This window comes from Salvelinus fontinalis, chromosome 14, assembly GCF_029448725.1.
Source record: "Salvelinus fontinalis isolate EN_2023a chromosome 14, ASM2944872v1, whole genome shotgun sequence".
NCBI lineage: Eukaryota > Metazoa > Chordata > Actinopteri > Salmoniformes > Salmonidae > Salvelinus > Salvelinus fontinalis.
In genome coordinates this window covers 18419232-18439197 of record NC_074678.1, presented here as the reverse complement: position 1 = coordinate 18439197, position 19966 = coordinate 18419232, and the positions used below count along the sequence as shown (strand labels likewise).

General features: G+C 41.3%; 1 protein-coding gene across 4 annotated transcripts in view; it reads left to right on the top strand.

Moving 5' to 3' along the window:
- Positions 1-1103: 1103 nt before the first annotated feature.
- The window catches only part of LOC129869567 (pre-B-cell leukemia transcription factor 1-like), a 93060-nt gene continuing 74197 nt past the window's right edge, over positions 1104-19966 (top strand). Inside the window, exons 1-2 of one of the 4 annotated variants that reach the window (XM_055944082.1) lie at positions 1104-1807; positions 3108-3181. In XM_055944082.1, the coding sequence (XP_055800057.1) occupies positions 1623-1807; positions 3108-3181 (259 nt within the window). In that variant the 5' untranslated portion in view covers positions 1104-1622. The remainder of the gene's footprint in view (positions 1808-3107; positions 3182-19966) is intronic. The other 3 variants (XM_055944083.1, XM_055944080.1, XM_055944081.1) reach the window with 3 other exon arrangements.

The following is a 19966-nucleotide window of genomic DNA, read 5'->3' as shown; positions in this document are numbered from 1 at the left end:
TACATTTTTAAATAAGTACCTTATGTGGCAAACTCCTACACTGAACAAAAATATAAACGCAACATGTAAACTGTTGTTCCTATGTTTCATGAGCTGAAATAAAAGATCCCAGAAATGTTCCAAATGCACAAAAAGCTTATTTCTCTGCGGACAATGAACACATTTGCATTTTATCAATTGCAATTTGAATGCACAGAGATACTGTGAAGAGATCCTGAGGCCCATTGTCGTGCCATTCATCTGCCGCCATCACCTCATGTTTCAGCATGATAATGCACAGCCCCATGTCATAAGAACATGTACACAATTCCTGGAAGCTGAAAATGTCCAAGTTCTTCAAGAGCCTGCATACTCAACAGACATCTCACTCATTGAGCATGTTTGGGATACTCTGGATCGACGTGTACGACAGCGTGTTCCAGTTCCTGCCAATATCCAGCAACTTCTCACAGCCATTGAAGAGGAGTGGGACAACATTCCACACGCCACAATCAACAGCTTGATTAACTCTATGTGAAGGAGGTGTATCGCACTGCATGAGGCAAATGGTGGTCACACCAGATACTGACTGGTTTTCTGATCCACACCCCTAACTTTTTTAAGGTATCTGTGACCAACAAATGCATATCTGTATTCCCAGTTATGTGAAATCCATAGATTAGGGCCTCATGAATTTATTTCAATTGACTCATTTCATTATATGAACTCTAACTCAGTAAAATATTTGAAATTGTTGCATGTTGCATTTATATTTGTGTTCAGTAGAATAATTTTCCTTAAATGAAGGAGATGGTCGATTGTTTTGATTAGTGTAGGCTACTGCACTGGGATAAGTCTGCTTCTTGGCAACAGGCAGAGGATTAAATGGACTGGTGTGGAGAGAAAGTGTTGATGCTTGTGTGGTCAGAGGGGAAAACTACCCAGACCTCTTGTGTCAACCCACTATTATTTATTTGTAGTTTAGGTTCTATCCATCACATGGTTGCCACTCTGAACTGTCCCAGTGCTTACAGCTGGCCACATCTCCTAGCTTTGCTCCTTCACACAGCGCTATGATTGACGTTTCACGAGAGGCACCTCAAGGTGGGGCTAAATGGTCTCTATTCACAATCATGTCGCGTAGGCGGAGTCTGACTTTAATACTCTCGCTATGTGCTGCCTTCCAGTGACTGCCGTTCCGTACTGTATGCAACAAAAGCAAGCGGATGGAATGAATCGAAATAGCCTGTAATTCAGGTTTTCATAACTCACCTTAGATACGGCGCTGTCTCTCGGAGAAAACGGGATTGTGTTTCGGGAAGACACAGGCTCTGACACATGAAAGGAAGAAGCGTCCAGATTCATAGTTGTAGTTCAAGTCTGTTTATCTTTTACACGCAGTCTGATCTGCACAAGGCAGCATTTCAGATCAGATTTCAGATTAACTTCAGACCAGCTGGAAGAGCAGAGAGAGCGAGAAAGAGGGCTTCCCCTCTGACTCTGTGTCTTGGAGAACACCGGAGCGCGAGAGTGCGAACCAAAACGTGGAACCCCGAACCCGGGTGGGAAGGTCGGAATTTGGTCAAGGATTCTCATTTGCGAGATTGACGCGGAGGTGAGAGTTTATAAATAGATCGGAAGAAATGGACGAGCAGCCGCGGTTGATGCACTCTCATGCGGGAGTAGGGGTGGCAGGGCACCCCGGCCTGTCGCAACACATGGAAGGCACGGGAGGAACGGAAGGCGATGGGAGAAAACAGGACATTGGAGACATTTTACAGCAAATAATGACCATCACAGATCAAAGTCTGGACGAAGCTCAAGCCAGGTAAGGTGCCAGATGTGCGCAGTAGCCTACCTTGTCAACATGGACAAGGAATGGGTGGCAAACTACTGTATGCATTAAATTACGATGGATAATAAGACATTTCAAGTCAGTCAGATTTCTAGTGAAAAATATTATATTGATGAAATGGAGAAGAATTACGCATTCGAGCCCAAGCGGGCGAGCGCGCATTTGGAGAAATAATAACATTCGCAGTGCAGCAGACAACATTTAAACTTTGAAGTTATCTTATTATTAGTATAGTGGGCATATAAAGTTTTCCTGAATTTCCAGAAATGATATAATATTGCAACAGTATAACGTATAACGTAGATTCAAAGTGTTTTCACAATTCTGACAACGACGTACAAATCTGACATCTCAAGTTTGTAGATGCGATTTGTCATAAAAATAACCAGCATCACATTGATTGACAACATCATAATTTCGATGAACTTTTGTGCAAGCACATCTCTCTCTCTCTCTCTCTGTCACTCCAGTCAAAATAAAACAACTGGTAAGGCATAGCCTACATTTTATAGAAATCTAAAATACGCTATTATAGACTATCATTTGTTATTTACATGGGCTATACAATGGACCATTCATAGTCATTTAAGATAAATCATTTGCATCCAGTTATTAGATATCCAGTTGACTCAGAAGCTAAAGCGAAGTGCTTTGACGCGCGGCGCGCGTAGGCTGTGTTTAGCCTTCACCGTGGAGGGTGAGCAGCAGAGAGGAATCTTTCAAAATACAATGAAACTCTTTGGACAACCTTTTTACACTGTCCTGTGTTGCACTGCGATGAACATGACTGTAATTTATACAAATTCAACAACAAACAAGACATTTCATAATTGTTGAGAATACTTAACCATTCTAAACAACAAAAATACATATTCAAAACTGTTTATAAATTATTGTACCCCTATTGTTGCTCAATCAGTCCAGAACATAAAAATGTGTTGCATTACATTTTTAGGCAGTAACAAGTAGCTATATATTCCAGTTTACTTTCTTTACTTGCTTCCAATAATAATAATAATAATATAAATATTAACATGTCATTTTAAATATTACATATGCTATCTTACTTTCGAGATTAAGCACGCATATACAAATACAGCAGGTTAGCAATAAAAGGTTGACGTGATCCGCAACATTTGCATCACATATTTGCCTGTCTACATCATTTGCGTCGTAGGCTACATGCTTCAATAAAAACATTATAACTATGTTATTAGTCTAACGCTTTTAGGATTGATGTGAATTGTTGAAGTTACTTTTTGTTGTTGTATAGGAAACACGCCTTGAATTGCCACAGGATGAAGCCTGCTCTCTTCAACGTTTTGTGTGAAATCAAAGAAAAAACAGGTAGGCCCAATGCGTTTTCTAAAGTTACCTACTGGGCTATTGAATGCACGTCAAATACAGACCTACACAATTTGAACGAAAAACTATAGGCATACTAACTACCTAGATATACTAAAAGTGCCTTCTTCTTCGGCTACAGAAGCCCACGTAAAGGGGGCATTGTATGCGCTCTGTGTAGGACTCATTCATATCTTCAGAGAAAGCGCGGTTTAGCCTACAATTCACAGCCATTCACATAGATGAACTTGTTGCAGCCAGGGCATGCATGTTTTTCAATGTGACTTGAATTACATTCTTATCTGAGAAGAGAAATACAAATTGGCCTATTTTTCAGACCTGTGTTTTTACAATTTGCACATGTTTTGGGAGTGCAATCCATTTTGTGCTATTACACAGCGCTACAGTCAGTGCTACTTCATTGAACATCTTTTCCAATTATAGTGTCAAACATCTAAAGGTTTGATGGTGATGATGGAAAGTGTTGAAAGCTAAATTACCGTCTTCATCATAATGTTTCGCCCTTGTGTGCTAGCTGTCAAACCTCTCTGCTGTGTGTCTCATTTAATTCACTTGTGTGTGTCTCTCCATTTGTCTGTGCTGTTGTGAGAGACCTTGTCGCCAGAATAATTGCACTAAGAGCAGATGTAGTGACATCAGACTTAGGGAGAGGCATAACATACCTCGTCTTTCCAGAATACAAACCCCTTTTCCCTTTGACATTTCTGAAATTGGCACAGATAGAATTCAGAGCTGCTCAGGGGCGATAGTGTGTATATATCTCCTCTATCATGCCCCCGTTCTAAGATATGGCGTGGAATGAGGACTCCTTTAAATTTGTACTTGTGAAATATTGAGATGCTATCGCTGTCTGGGTTTGATGTGGAGGTGACTCCACTGTGTTTCACAGTCATTAGTGCATGAAATAAAATGGCATAGATAGATAGAGGATAAAAGAGATATCATTTTTTATTATCTCTCCGCTCTCACTTGGTCCATACTTCATGCTTCACTGCTGTGGAGCTGTGTGTGGAGGTGATGGGTTGTGTTGTATATTTTATTCCCTGTGTGTATGTAATTCTACTTTTACATGACGTTTTCATTTTCAAAGAAGTTCAACCCCCCGCCACCCTCCACCTCCACTCCCGAACGACCCAGTCCTCCTGCCTCATGTAGCGCACCCTCAATTGGGCCAGTGTCTAAGGGGAGCAGGGGGCCTTTTGAGGCCTGCTGGCTCTCTTTCCTTTCTCTGTTGTCTTGGTAGGGTTTTGGAGGGGGAGTGAGTGACACAGTTATGCATAGTGTGTTACTCCCTGGCGTTTTTCAGAGTTCATCCAAAGTTTGTCTCCACATGGAGTACAAAGTCACTTGGATCTGGTCCTGTCTGGGAGTGCTGTGCTTTCTCTCTCATCTCTCTCAGCTGGCTACGACCCGAACATCCCAATAGCCTAGGTTTCTGTTTCTCCTGAAGGAGAATGTCTCTTGAGTCTGACCACCTCTTCTCAGAGGAGGTTTAGTTACACATACCTGCTGTGTTTGAAGGAAATTAAGTTCATTATATCAATTGAATATAGATGTATGATATACTACTGTATATACAGCACATGGTTCTGAACATCTCTACCCTTTCATATACTGTATGATACATCGTTTCATCCACCCTCTAGTGTTGCTGTATAAGGTGTTAGAATTAACTTGTCAGAGGTAGTTTTGAAAATATTTTTGAAAAGGGTCAGCTGCTGAAGCCTAGAGCACATCTCTGTAAAAGAAACCTCGACTGGGTCCTCTCGTCTGGGTGCCAAAGTATTAAAAACCTTATGATGATTCTCTCAGTAAAAAAACATATCTGTTTTTTAAACATTATTACAACTCTGCCTGCCACAGTACAGACTACAGACTAGCCCCAGTGAAGCTGTGTTGAGTTGAGCACGGTTTCTGTTAGGTCTTAAAGTAAATAAAGCTCAGAGCAGAACTCACTGACTGCACAGACCTCTGCTGCTGCTACTGCTCTGGAATCTGTCTTGTTTTTAACCATTAAATATGTCTGAATGCACCAGAGACATTAAGGCTATTTCTAGAGTGTTTTTTACACCACATGATATTCACTTAGGATAACTGTGTTGTTAATGGCTCATTGTAACCTATATGTTTTTCTTTCTGATAAGACTATCATTTGCCATTTGTATTTATTTGTATAATTTTGTCATAGCAACATTTGAGAGCTGTGAATTGATATAATAACTGCATATAGTACATTCAAATATATATTTTTTATTAGTAGTATTATTTTTATTAAATGAAGTAGCTTTTATTTCAAAACCTTAATTTACAGTTTTTTGTTTTTACAAATATATATTTTTTGGAATTTGGTTTTAGTAAACGGGATTATCTCTCCCCTCCATCTCCACTACGCAATTTACGTCTCTGACTGTCCCCAGTACTAGAAAAACTGACATCACCTGCGGGCGTCAGGAAATAATATAATGCCATGCTCAGGCAGGCAGGACAGGCAGGCAGCGTTGAGTAACTCCTGAACTCCTGACCCACTCTGTGTATTTGTACTGGGATACTGTGGTGTGGTGAGTGATCGGTGCCCAGCAGAACGACTACTCACTATAAACAAGCACACTGCTGTGCACTGCTCGCACCCCAGAGGAAAGGAGAAGGGACACTTTATTTCCACCCAGGGTAGGCATCTTTCTTTTCTTTTCTTATTTCAGACACTGGTTTCTTTTTTCCATCCTTGACTGCTTAGTTTCATCGCGATCATATTTTGGTTGTCTTTCTCGACTTAAAAGAATGTTACTTTTCACTCAGAGGCGTACGGTGTGTGTGTGTGTGTGTGTGTGTGTGTGTGTGTGTGTACAATACTTGATAAAAATAGATTTACACCTCACCTGTATGGATTATTACATTTAAAAACAGATAGATTTTGACACACACTCCAAAGATTACTGTTGGATAAGTGGATTAGTGTTCACTGTGAGAAGAATAAGAAAGAGAAGTTGAACTCAGTGTTAAAGGTCTTGTCTGTGACAGTAGGCTACAAAGTATCCACCCTGAGCCACGTCATAAGAGGTATTGGCACAGGGTGCTTTCCAAAAATACACCCAAATAATTTGACTCCAATGCTACTGCGCCATGAAACCTTAACCTTCTGCAAACTCAACGCATTATAGAATATAGAATGTGACACAACTCAATCTTACATCATGTTTATAAAAATATTTCTAACTTTATTAATCATGAGATGAATGTGGCAAAATGGGAGATAAGTGTAATTAAACCCTAACCATATCTTCAACACAACATTATAAAACTAAATGTAAAGGATTGTAAAAAAATATCTGTTTTAATCATGCTTTTAAAAACATTTCCACAGGTGGTTTTTGGAACTGGTCTAAAGGACCTTGCTTCTCCTTTTGATGAGAAAACTGTTGACATCATCCAAAATGATGCTTAAGAAAATTTGCTAAAATGAATTGACTTCTATAAACACCTCGTCAACATCATAAATCTCCAACAGTGTCAAACATAACCTCTCTGCGACACTGAGACACTTGCTCAGTAAATGTAGGTTATGTCCCAAATGACACCCTATTCCCTATATAGTGCATTACTTTTGACCAGAGGCCTATGTGCCCTGATCAAAAGTAGTGCACTATATAGGGAATAGGATGCTATTTGGGACGCATTCCTGCTGCTCTGACTGGCTGTTTAGTTTTTTTTCTCTCAACCTCAACAAAAGGCCAGTTTTCTGGTGGCCTTGTTTGAATAGTGTAAGGTTTCACGCCTTGGGGATGCTCCATTTATAAAAATGACTAGCGGAGTGATGTAATGTTGTTTTTTGAATGGTGAAATGTAGTTTTTTTTCAGAGGGCAGCCGAGTAATGTTTGACACGGGTGAAATTAGCCAGAGATCTGATTACAGAGGATGTGTCTCAAATGCCGACCTATTCCCTGTATATAGTGCATTACTTTTGATCAGGGCACATAGGCCTCTGGTCAAAAGTAATGCACTATATAGGGAATAGGGTACCACTTGGGATGCGTATATTGGGACGCAGTCAGAGAGATACAGTACACTACACTACACTACATTGAGTTGTCAGTCCATTCAGATGGCTTGGAATCTGCATATTTTTACTCTAAGTCCAGTAAGAACCATACAAACCACAGCATACCATCGTAATATAAACAATTTATGTTAGCCGTCATTATCCGCAGAAGCAAACCTGTTTTTAGTTTTGAACACCAATGTAGTATAGAAACCCATAGGGATTTACAGTTTGACTGTATATACAGTATATATATATTTTTTTTTATAGATTAGCACATGAGTTTTATTTTGAGAGTGCATTGCCAATGCCAAACTGCTGGTAGTCAAAAGGCTAATATTGACATATCAGTTCGCTCTCTATCTAAATCCCTCTGGTGTCACTTTAGTAGCATGATTTTTGTAAGTAGCAGGGAACATTTACTATGTAGTGCACTATGGTCCCTATGGGCCCTGGTCAAAATAGTGCACTATAAAGGGAATAGGATGCCATTTGGGACGCAAGCATAGGCTTGGCCGGGGCCTGTTCAGAGCTAATGTAAACTATTCATTTTATTTATCCTTTATTTAACTAGGCAAGTCAGTTAAGAACAAATTCTTATTTACAATGACGGCCTACCCCGGCCAAACCCAGACGATGCTGGGCCAGTTGTGTGCCACCCTATGGGACACCCAATCACCAGGTACTGCAGTGACACCTCTTGCACTGCGATGCAGTGTCTTAGGCCACTGCGGCACTCGGGAGTTGAGCGTAACAGCTTATTTCCATCGAATCAAAACAGGAGGAAGTCTACTCAGATATAGAATGTTGTGTCGCAGTGATATGCATCCACCTCCTGTCCTTGTCTGTTAGTGCACTGACTGGGAGTGTTGATGTTAATACAAGTAACAGCTTTTGTCTTTTATCCAACCTGCTCCTCTATGCTGACGCAGCAGTATTCATAGAGAGAGAGAGAGAGAGAGAGAGAGAGAGAGAGAGAGAGAGAGAGAGAGAGAGAGAGAGAGAGAGAGAGAGAGTGTGTGTGTGTGTGTGTGTGTGTGTGTGTGTGTGTGTGTGTGTGTGTGTGTGTGTGTGTGTGTGTGTGTGTGTGTGTGTGTGTGTGTGTGTGTGTGTGTGTGTGTGTGTGTGTGTGTGTGTGTGTGTGTGTGTGTGTGTGCGTGCGTATGTGTGTTTGTGTGTGTGTGTGTGTGTGTGTGTGTGTGTGTGTGTGTGTGTCTGTGTGTGTATGTGTGTCTCTGTGTGTGTGTTTCTGTGTGTGTATGTATGTGTGTCTCTGTGTGTGTGTCTGTGTGTGTGTTCTCCACAGCTGTTTCCCTCCTATCTCTCTGTTTAATCATCCAAATATCTCTGTTTAATCATACCCTTGCAACCACTGCTGAAAAAATGGAAAAAATCCTGATGGTGGTGACCGTGAAATTGATCTAGCGCTTTCGTGTTGAGGTGTTGTTTTTCCCCCTCAATGTTTTCCTGTGATGTTATCCCAGTGATGATGACAGGGAGCAAGTGTCTATGTTGCGTGTGAAAGCGAGTAAGACAGAAAGACAGCGAGGACTGAGAAATAAGAAACACAAGAGGAAAGACCCATGTAAGTCAAATTCCTCTTTCATAGGCTGGTGAGCTAGCTACTAAAATGACTGTCATTTTTCCTGTTACGGCATCAGGGCAATGTTAAATGCTATTCATTAAAAATGAAGATTATGCGCTTGTGGTCTCCAAAATAAAGCATATCCCAGTCATTGTGGTGAATGAAATGTATAAAATGTATAACTGGTTGGATTTAGCCCTCATGCCTCACCAGACAGAATTAACAGACCACAGCATCCACTGCTGTAAGATGGGATATGGTGGTGTACATCTGACTCTGCTTGCTTTTTTTACTCCTTTTTCAATAATGATCTCTGTAAAGATGTGGTCTACCTTGGCTCTTTTTTGTGTGCTGCTAGCTTCCTCGAATATTTATTGAAATCCGCAAATTTGTTATGTACATTAAATTGAACATGCAACGGCACTTTCGAATGTGGTTGCCATACCAACCCCCCAGGAGTTAATTTTCCTTAATGCAGGGCTCTGAATCTCATTTCCTACACACTCCCCTGCTGCTAAGAGCTGCTCCGAGCAGGCGCTACCTCCAGGCTTCCCCTGTACCGCTGACAGAGCGCCGCTCCACCGACACAGCCTTCAAACGCTAGAGCTTTTATCAAGAGAGATGGAGAGAGGGAGGGAAAGAGGGAGAGTGGGAAAGAGAGGGGGAGAAAAAGAAAGCAGAGAGAGAGAAAGAGAGCAGGAGAGATTGAAAAAGGGAAAGAGAGAGCGCGGGAGAGAGGTAGACAGAGAGGGAGAGGCCTCTTTCCGCGTAGTGGAAATGACACAAATTAATATACACTACTTAAACCAGACTAAGATTAATGGTTGCCTTTCGCAGCAGCTTAGTCCCACTGTCAGTTGCCGGGTGCTCGTTGGATAAAATCAACACTAATCAACATTTATTCCCCTTTTGCCCTGGGCCCTCAGGATTCTGGCGGGCGGCAGGACTGTGTTACCCCCATCCTCCTCCCCCTCTCTCTTCCCCTCGCCTCCCTTGTCTGTCTCGCTACGCTTTTCACCTCCCATCCAGCTCCTCCATACATCACCCTGCTCCCTCCCTGCCTCTTTCCGGCCCCCGGCCTGGCTCCTCACAGGGGAGAGCCCACTCCCATCAGGACACATTACAGTCATGATAGATTTTCTCTTTTCATTTGCATCTGATATTTAACACTAAAGCAGTTGCTCTGGCACTTTACAGTACAGGAGCTGCGTGTGGTCTGCGTATGGTGTGTACGGTGTGTATATTTTGTGTGTGTGGGCATTATCTGTCCTCAATCTGCTATTGCATTATCACTAACAAGATATGTGTTGTGTGAATGCATTATGTACATATCTGAGTGGGTTTTCCTGAAAGCAAAATGATGTATGTGTGTGGCCCATTACTAGGAAACTGAGCTCTTTCTCTCCCAATAGGCTTGCATTTCCTTCAGGGAGAAAGACAAGGCAATTACCATTGTATATTTTTGTCCTCATTTCAAAGAAACATAATATATTATACATTTCTGTGAAGTTGATCAGATTATGATGCTTTTATTGTAGTGTTGACACTATTGTGTTGTACTACATATTGTACATGTATGTAGACCTAGACGAAAGATCTGGCCGTGTTTGACTAAACTGGAATTATTGTAAAATTATTGATTATTTTAGCATTCAGTAGATTAACCACAACCAGACTGCCTCTCACATCACCTGTATCATTAATTATTGTACAGATAATATTTGTACTGTTTCATCTGTGTTAATGTGGAGCAAAGATGAAGAGATTCAGCCTAAATATCCTCCTTGGAAGAACCCACCCGTCTAACGTTATGCAAATCTCATAATTATACAGTCTAATGTATGGCGGTAATCAGCTTCTGTTGCTCATTATATCTTCCTCGACTCCCACTGTGTCACTGGGAAGCATTCTCACAAGAAACATTTTATCTCTACATTTCAGTCTGTAAATATGCTGGAGGATCATTTCAGTCTCCAAATATGCTGGATGATCATTTCAGTCTCTAAATATGCTGGAGGATCATTTCAGTCTCTAAATATGCTGGAGGAACATTTCAGTCTCTAAATATGCCGGAGGATCATTTCAGTCTCTAAATATGCCGGGGGATCATTTCAGTCTCTAAATATGCTGGAGGATCATTTAAGTCTCTAAATATGCTGGAGGGTCATTTGAGTCTCTAAATATGCTGGAGGAACATTTGAGTTTATAAATACGCTGGAGGATCATTTTAGTCTCTGATTAGGCTGGAGGATCATTTGAGTCTCTGATTAGGCTGGAGGATCATTTGAGTCTCTGATTAGGCTGGGGGATCATTTGAGTCTCTGATTAGGCCGGGGGATCATTTGAGTCTCTAATTAGGCTGGAGGATCATTTGAGTCTCTAATTAGGCCGGAGGATCATTTGAGTCTCTGATTAGGCCGGAGGATCATTTGAGTCTCTGATTAGGCCGGAGGATCATTTGAGTCTCTGATTAGGCCGGAGGATCATTTGAGTCTCTGATTAGGCCGGAGGATCATTTGAGTCTCTGATTAGGCTGGAGGATCATTTGAGTCTCTGATTAGGCTGGAGCAAAATTGTAGTCTCAGAAAATGCTGGAGGAACATTTTTGTCTCTAAATATGCTGTATTTGCTATAAAACAGAAAGAAATCCAAGTGAATTAAGGCTGATAGTACACCTGAATGTCATTTTATTTTCTTACATATTCATACAGTGAACAAAAATATAAACGCAACATGCAACATGCAATGAGTTACAGTTCTTATAAGAAAATGGATTTCACATTACTGGGAATACAGATATGCATACTGTATGTTGGTCACAGATACAGTACTTAATAAAAAGGTAGGGGCATGGATCCGAAAACCAGTCAGTTTCTGGTGTGACCACCATTTGCCTCATGCAGCGAGTTCGCATAGAGTTGATCAGGCTCTTGATTGTGGCCTGTGGAATGTTGTCCCCACTCCCATTCAATGGCTGTGTGAAGTTGCTGGATATTGGTGGAAACTGGAACATGCTGTCGTACACATTGATGCAGAGTATCCCAAACGTGCTCAATGGGTGACATGGCTGGTGAGTATGCAGGCCATGGAAGAACTGGGACATTTTCAGCTTGCAGGAATTGTGTACAGATCCTTGCGACATGGGGCTGTGCATTATCATGCTGAAACATGAGGTGATATACGGCACGACAATGGGCCTCAGGATCTCATCACGATATCTCTGTGTATTCAAATTGCCATCGATAAAATTCAATTGTGTTTGTTGTCTGTATCTTATGCCTGCCCAAACCATAACCCCACGCCACCATGGGGCACTCTGTTAACAACGTTGACATCAGCAAACCGCTCACTCACACTACGCCATACACACTGTCTGTCATCTGCCCTGTACAGCTGCAACCAGGATTCATCTGTGAAAAGCACACTTCTTCAGCGTGCCAGTGGCCACCGAAGGTGAGCATTTTCCCACTGAAGTCTGTTACAATGATGAGCTGCAGTCAGGTCAAGACCCTGGTGAGGACAGCGGACACGCAGATGAGCTTCCCTGAGACAGTTTCTGACAGTTGGTGCGTAAATTCTTCAGTTGTGCAAACCCACAGTTTCATCAGTTATCCGGGTGGCTGATCTCAGATGGTCCCGCAGGTGAAGAAGCCGGATCTGGAGGTCCTGGGCTGGCGTGGTTACATGTGGTCTGCGGTTGTGAGGCCGGTTAGACGTACTGCCAAATTCTCTAAAACAACGTTGTAGGTGGCTTATAGTAAAGAAATTAACATTTAATTCTCTGGCAACAGCTCTGGTGGACATCCCTGCAGTCAGTATGCCAATTGTAAGCTCCCATTTTAGAGATGCATTTTATTGTCCCCAGCACAAGGTGCACCTGTGTAATGATCATGCTGTTAAATCAGCTTCTTGATATGCCACACCTGTCAGGTGGATGGATTATCTTGGCAAAGGAGAAATGTTCACTAACAGGGATTTAAACAAATTTGAGAAAAATACGCTTTTTGTGCGTATGGATTTCAGCTCATGAAACATCGGCCAAAACTTTACATGCTGCGTTTATATTTTTGTTCAGTGTACATTTTTGTATATGAGCCTCCGTTTAGGATTGTTTCCATGTTTCCGGCAGTGTGCTGCTGGTATCTATCATTTCTATAGTCCATCAACACTACACCATACACACTCTCAGCTGTAGTGATATGATTGAATACAACCATACTCATTGTTGTGCCACCAGTTGGGATCCTTGTAGCGACACCAACCAAGCGCTTCTCTATGGATATGTCCCAAAAGGTACCCTATTCGCTATATAGTGCACTACATTTGATGATGGCCCTGGTCAAAAGTAGTGCACTATATAGAGAATAGGGTTCCATCTGGGACGGACACTATCTCAGGTGCCAATCTGGGCACCCAGAATAGATCAGCAGGCTTCATGGCATGGCCTCCTAGCAGGCGAGACATTCATGTGTGTTTTGTGTGTGTAGAAAAGTAGAAGGCGCATGTTGGTCCTCCTGCCCCCTGAAAGGAAACAAATGTTCCGGAGCAGAAACGCAGCGCCATGGTGGTTTTGGATGGCTTCCCTGTACACAGACCACAGACACAAGTGACATTGCGGGTAACTTTTAGAACTGGAAGAGGGGAGGAGGATGGGGGGGTGCTTAGTGGAAGACTGGATAATGTGGTAAAGGAGGTTTCTGAAAAGTGTGTTTGAGGATATGTAGCTCATGTAATCATAATGTGATAATAATGTAATAATAATATGATAATAATGTCATCATAAAGCTCACTGACCAGGGGAGGCATTTTGGGCATTTTAGGCTGACCAATTTTATTTTTAATACCGTATGCATGTCATTTCTGATTGTGGATTTTATCCTTAAGATTTTGACTGTGAACTTGTAGCCTTATAGAAGCCTCAGACGCCTTTTAAGAGACTCTTTACAGTAAGAGACTACTTATACTGTACATTATAACCTCTCTGATGCTATGTTTACTGTAGCTTTCTAGATTTCTCCCAGTGCTGAGGAGTAATATTTGCTTGTTTAACAGGTATTGAATGTTATGTCAGAGGCCCTATACATTTAATGACAAAACCTACAATTAATTTCTGCAATGTAGAATTTAACATTTTTACTCAGGGCTGGTGTAAGCTCTGCTTTGTCTAGAAAGCTGTTGTCTTGTTGTATTTTTCTGAACATGAGATTTTATGAAATCAAATCAAATCAAATGTTATTACCTTACGGTAAATAGTAAATAGTCCAGGTGGCCATTTGATTCATTACAAGCAAACCTTGGCCTTGTTAAATTATTTGACAGGTCTTTGTTATCCACACACGGAGGGCCTTGTACAGTAATATGACTAGTTAGTTTTACTGAAGTCCTCTTTGTGTTCTATAAATGGCCATTGTTTCCTTTCTGTGATGCTGTGCAGTAATACACACCAGCACCTTTGGCCCGGAAGGAGAAAGAAAAAAAGCGGATGTATGATTTGATTGATGACTGAAGTCACATTCAGTGCTCGTCCCAAATGCACCCTATTCCCTTTATAGTGCACAACTTTCAACCAGAGGCCCTGGACAAAATTAGTGCACTGTAGGGAATAGGGTGCCATTTGGAGGGAACTCTCAGACTTCCTTGTGGGAATGGTTGGGATGGTGTGTCATATTTGGAGACTGTCAGTTGGCACGTCTACAAATTGCAACCACTGCGGCCTCACCTCTTTTCCCCGGACATGTGGCCTTGAGCGTGTGATTCCTGTTAGAATTGAGGGTAGCATCCCAAATGGCACCCTATTCCCTATATAGTGTACTACTGTTGACCACGGCCCATAGGGAATACAGTAGGTTGCCACTGAAGGTACAGGGAGTCAGACTGAGGGTCTGAAATGGAGGAAGTGTAGTTCTATAGCTATATCTATAACAATGATGGCCAAAGGACTAATCATACAGACAAAGGATAATACTGCTCTCTGTCCCTGGGGACAGTGTGGACTGTCTATGTACTGTACTGTATGCAACTGTACTCTATGCCACATTTCATTCTACATACATGTGAACTAGAGATCTGGTCAGGGAGGTAGACTTTTTGTTGGTATTGTATGTCATAATGTAGATTTTGTTGTTAGAGTTCAGATGGATGGATCATTGGAATTTCATCACCCCTGCATATGTCAAGACATGGCATGTGTGAGTGTGGTGAGATTCCCAATGGGTTGGACAATATTATTTTTGTCACTTATATTGAAGAAGCTATTACTTAAATACTGGAAGTCAAACCATACTCCAACGTTAAGAGAATGGAAGAATCAAACGCTTTATGATTTAAATATTGAAAAAATCTGTCTACTGACAGAAACAACATAACACAATTTAAAGTCATATGGGGCAGAGTCCTACAAGCATTACAAACAACATTGAGTGTGGATACTGTCCTGGCCCCTCCTCTGCAGTGCAGGGGGCGGTTCCTCCTGCAGGCAGAGGAGGGTCGTTAGTGATTGGAGTCACCTGGGCTCAGGGTATTTAAACTGCTGCTTCACTAATCTCTCTCTCTCTGCTCCTCCAGGTATGATCCTGTTTTGTTTGTTCCTTTGTAGTTTTGCATAGTTTTCATTCAGTCATATTCACACACACATATTCATGCACCCATGCACTTTACATACACCTTACATTATGATACTTCCACACCTCATTCCTTTTTCTTAGTTTAAGTTAATAGTTTTGTTTAGAATAAAGAACCTTTTTAATTGGCCTATACCTGTTGTTCGTGTCCCCTCATTTTTGTCACAGGCTATGAGCCGGCCTGTGACAATACCGTGGGAACATGTGGGTCTGAGCAAGTGTGATGTCATTCATGTTTGTGAAAATGTATGTAAACGTTAAGTTGTTTTTTAGTTTTTTTGTCTAGGTACGTTTTTTGTTGTTTGTTAACAACAAAACAGCCCTGTACTGTTTGTATTAATATTGTTTCACTCAAATAAATGAAAGTGTCAATTGACAACAACATTGTCATTGGTCGTTTGCTCCTCTGACATTCACATCACCACTCCAGTGTTTTCATATTTCCCTTCGCTATGTAGCAATTGTGTTAATAGCCTAATATTCTGTCAACAGAGGCGAGATAAAGAGGGTTTTAGGAGTTTGGAGGATAGGATAACCTTGATAAAACGGTCATCTCCATCTGTCTTCATCTGTTATGAAGTATGCAAATGACCTGTGGGATGGGAGCGGATGGGAGTACAGTACAGTGCTGTAAAATGGGCCAAGTGTTCTGTGTACCATGCTGACTTCCAAATTAACCACCATCCAATCCAGTGCATACTCGTGTTTTTCCCCTCTCACTCTCTCTCCTACCCCTTCACTCTCTCCTTTATCCTTTATCTCCCTCTCTCTCTCGTTCCCATGGTCCGGTCTTCTCTTCCCCCATCACTCTGTCTTTCCATTTCTCCTCCATGCTCCCCATCTTTTTCTCTCCTACTTTGCCTTGCTATACAAAATAGCAATGTACTGCACAGGTTCAGAGGGGCTAGCCATAAAATATTAACAGCATGTAGATGATTGTACATTGCCACTTACATTTTTTTAACTGTGTCAGCACAAGCTGTGGCACAGTTATTTGTGTGTTCATCTGTTTTGATACTGGCTATATATGAGTCCATTGTTTTCTTCTACATTGTATCCATTCAGTGGTAAGACATTATATGTTATCTATTCATCAAAATGTGGGCTCACTTCAGCTTAGCTGTTTAGTATTTTAGCATTTTATTCGGATCCCCATTAGCTAAAGCAGCAGCTGCTCCTCCTTGGTGAAAATATTCCAATGCTCCCTAACTTCTGAACCGTAATAAGCTTTATCAACATATATGAATGTGTTAACTTGTCCTTTTCATTGTACAACATCCAGTTAGTTAGCAGTTGGACAAAGAGACAGCTAATGCTATATATTCTCCAGTTATACTCCATATTTCATCACTTCTATTTACACCCATCTGATGAACATAAACGATATATATATACAGTTGAAGTCGTACGTTTACATACACTTAGGTTGGAGTCATTAAAACTATTTTTTCAACCCCTCCACAAATGTCTTGTTAACAAACTACAGTTTTGGCAAGTCGTTTAGGACATCTACTTTGTGCATGACAAGTAATTTTTCCAACAATTGTTTACAGATTATTTCACTTATAATTGACTGTATCACAATTTCAGTGGGTCAAACGTTTACATACACTAAGTTGACTGTGCCTTTAAACAGCTTGGAAAATTCCAGAAAATTATGTCATGGCTTTAGAAGCTTCTGATGGGCTAATTTACATAATTTGAGTCAATTGGAGGTGTACCTGTGGATGTATTTCAAGGCCTACCTTCAAACTCTTTGCTTGACATCATGGGAAAATCAAAAAAAATCAGCCCAAAAAAATTGTAGACCTTCACAAGTCTGGTTCATCCTTGGGAGCAATTTCCAAATGCCTGAAGGTACCACGTTCATCTGTACAAACAATAGTACGCAAGTATAAACACCATGGGACCACGCAGCCACCATACCACTCAGGAAGGAGACGCGTTCTCTCTCCTAGAGATGAACGTACTTTGGTGCAAAAAGTGCAAATCAATCCCAGAAAAACAGCAAAGGACCTTGAGAAGATGCTGGAGGAAACAGGTACAAAAGTATCTATATCCACAGTAAAACGAGTCCTATATCGACATAACCAGAAAGGCTGCTCAGCAAGGAAGAAGCCACTGCTCCAAAAGCGCTATAAAAAAAGCCAGACTACGGTTTGCAACTGCACATGGGGACAAAGATCATACTTTTTAGAGAAATGTCCTCTGGTCTGATGAAACAAAAATATAACTGTTTGGCCATAATGGCCATTGTTATGTTTAGAGGAAAAAGGGCGAGGCTTGTAAGCCGAAGAACACCATCCCAACCGTGAAGCACGGGGGTGGCAGCGTCATGTAGTGGGGGTGCTTTGCTGCAGGAGGGACTGGTGCACTTCACAAAATAGATGGCATCATTAGGGAGGAAACTTATGTGGATATATTGAAGCAACATCTCAAGACATCAGTCAGGACGTTAAAGCTTGGTCACAAATGGGTCTTCCAAATTGACAATGACCCCAAGCATACTTCCAAAGTTGTGGCAAAATGGCTTAAGGACAACAAAGTCAAGGTATTGGAGTGGCCATCACAAAGCCCTGACCTCAATCCTATAGACAATCTGTGGGCAGAACTGAAAAAGTGTGTGCGAGCAAGGAGGCCTACAAATCTGACTCAGTTACACCAGCTCTGCCAGGAGGAATGGGCCAAAATTCCCCCAATTTATTGTGGGAAGCTATTGAAAGGCTACCCGAAACGTTTGCCCCAAGTTAAACAATTTAAAGGCAATCCTACCAAATACTAATTGACTGCATGTAAACTTCTGACCCACTGTGAATGTGATGAACGAATTGAAATCTGAAATAAATCATTCTCTCTACTATTATTCTGACATTTCACATTCTTAAAATAAAGTGGTGATCCTAACTGACCTAAGACAAGGATTTCTTACTTGGATTAAATGTCAGGAATTGTGAAAAACTGAGTTTAAATGTATTTGGCTAAGGTGTATGTAAACTTCTGACTTCAACTGTATATATATGTATATGTTATGGGCCCTAATAATTTTATATTTGTCGCCATTTGTGATTTAGGATACGAGTTTATTGGGAGTTATAAACAAATTATAGCCATTATAAACAAATATATGGGCCCAATTAAAAGTTGTGCATGCATAATTGGAAACAAACCTATAAGGAGGAAGATATTACACAATATAAAGTACTGTGATGATGCTCGTGGATGTTTTAGGAATTGTATTGTACTGAGCTTCAGTTTAAGCTGAGTATAAATCCCAAATGACACCCTATTCCCACAAGCCCTATTTATATAGTGCACTACTTTGACCAGAGTTCTGAGGGCCCTATGGGCACTATAGGGAATAGGTGCCATTTGGGACATATCCTGAGTGTCTGTGAGGGAGGTTGGACTTTTATAGATTTATCTGCTCAAGCTAAGATGATTGATTCAGCGTCTCTATTTTATCTCTGGTTCATGACTGGCCTTCCAGCACATTGGCCCTGTGGGCGGGTCGAGGGGATGGCCTCTGTGTCTGACTCTGCTGCTTTGTTGGATGGTGGCCTTCTGTAAAAACAGAGCTGTCAATCAAATGAAGGGATTCCCAAATCCTATATGCATCCCAAATAGCACCCTATTCAGAAAATAGTGCACTATGTAGGGAGTAAGGTTGCATTTGGGACATATCCCTAGACAGGAGTGCAGCTTTGTTCTGAGGCTGTTCATTGCTGAGGCAATTATAGCATAATTGAGAGAAAGACTGGAACAGAACAATGACTAGTGTTGCCACCAGTGCATATCTGTATCAGTCTGATGGCTTATATGACCATGTCAGAGGGTGCTATGAATGTATCATTTCAATTCAAATGTATCATAATATCGCAAAGACAGACAGAAAGGTTGGGGGATAGAGTTACAGTATATGGATGGAGGTGATATAGCAATGTAGATTTAGTCAATACATTAAGATGTAATGACATTCATTCGGTTTTTCATTGATGTTTTTTACGGAGGAAAAGGAATGAGATTTTGTTTTTAGCCAAGGTGTGTTTAAAAATTCATAATAATGCTTAATGCTTGGTAATCAGTTGTGTTTGTGCCGTAAAAATGGCATGATTTATTTAGTCACTCCAGTGCCTGTAGTTAGTTGATGCCTGAATGGATTGCATGGCTAGAGAAGTGACCCTTTAAGCCCAAGATGTCAGAAGACATATGACCATGGCACACAATATTGCAATGGGGATGATAGGATGAACTTTAACGTCCCCAAGGGGAAAATTGCTTAGACACAGTACTGCAGTATACTTTTTCAAAAGTAGTGCACAATATAGGGCATATGTTTGGGTGGCGTAGATATCGGCAGCGCGGTGCGAAGGGGAGGCAGTGCAACATGTCTTGCTCTCTGACCTGCCACACAGAGTCACAGGAAGAGTTGTCCTTTTAATTAATCATAGATTCCTGACAGCTACCTATGCTACACATCATCATTAGCAGAGAAGAGAGAGAGGAAGACCTGTCCACACATCCAGAT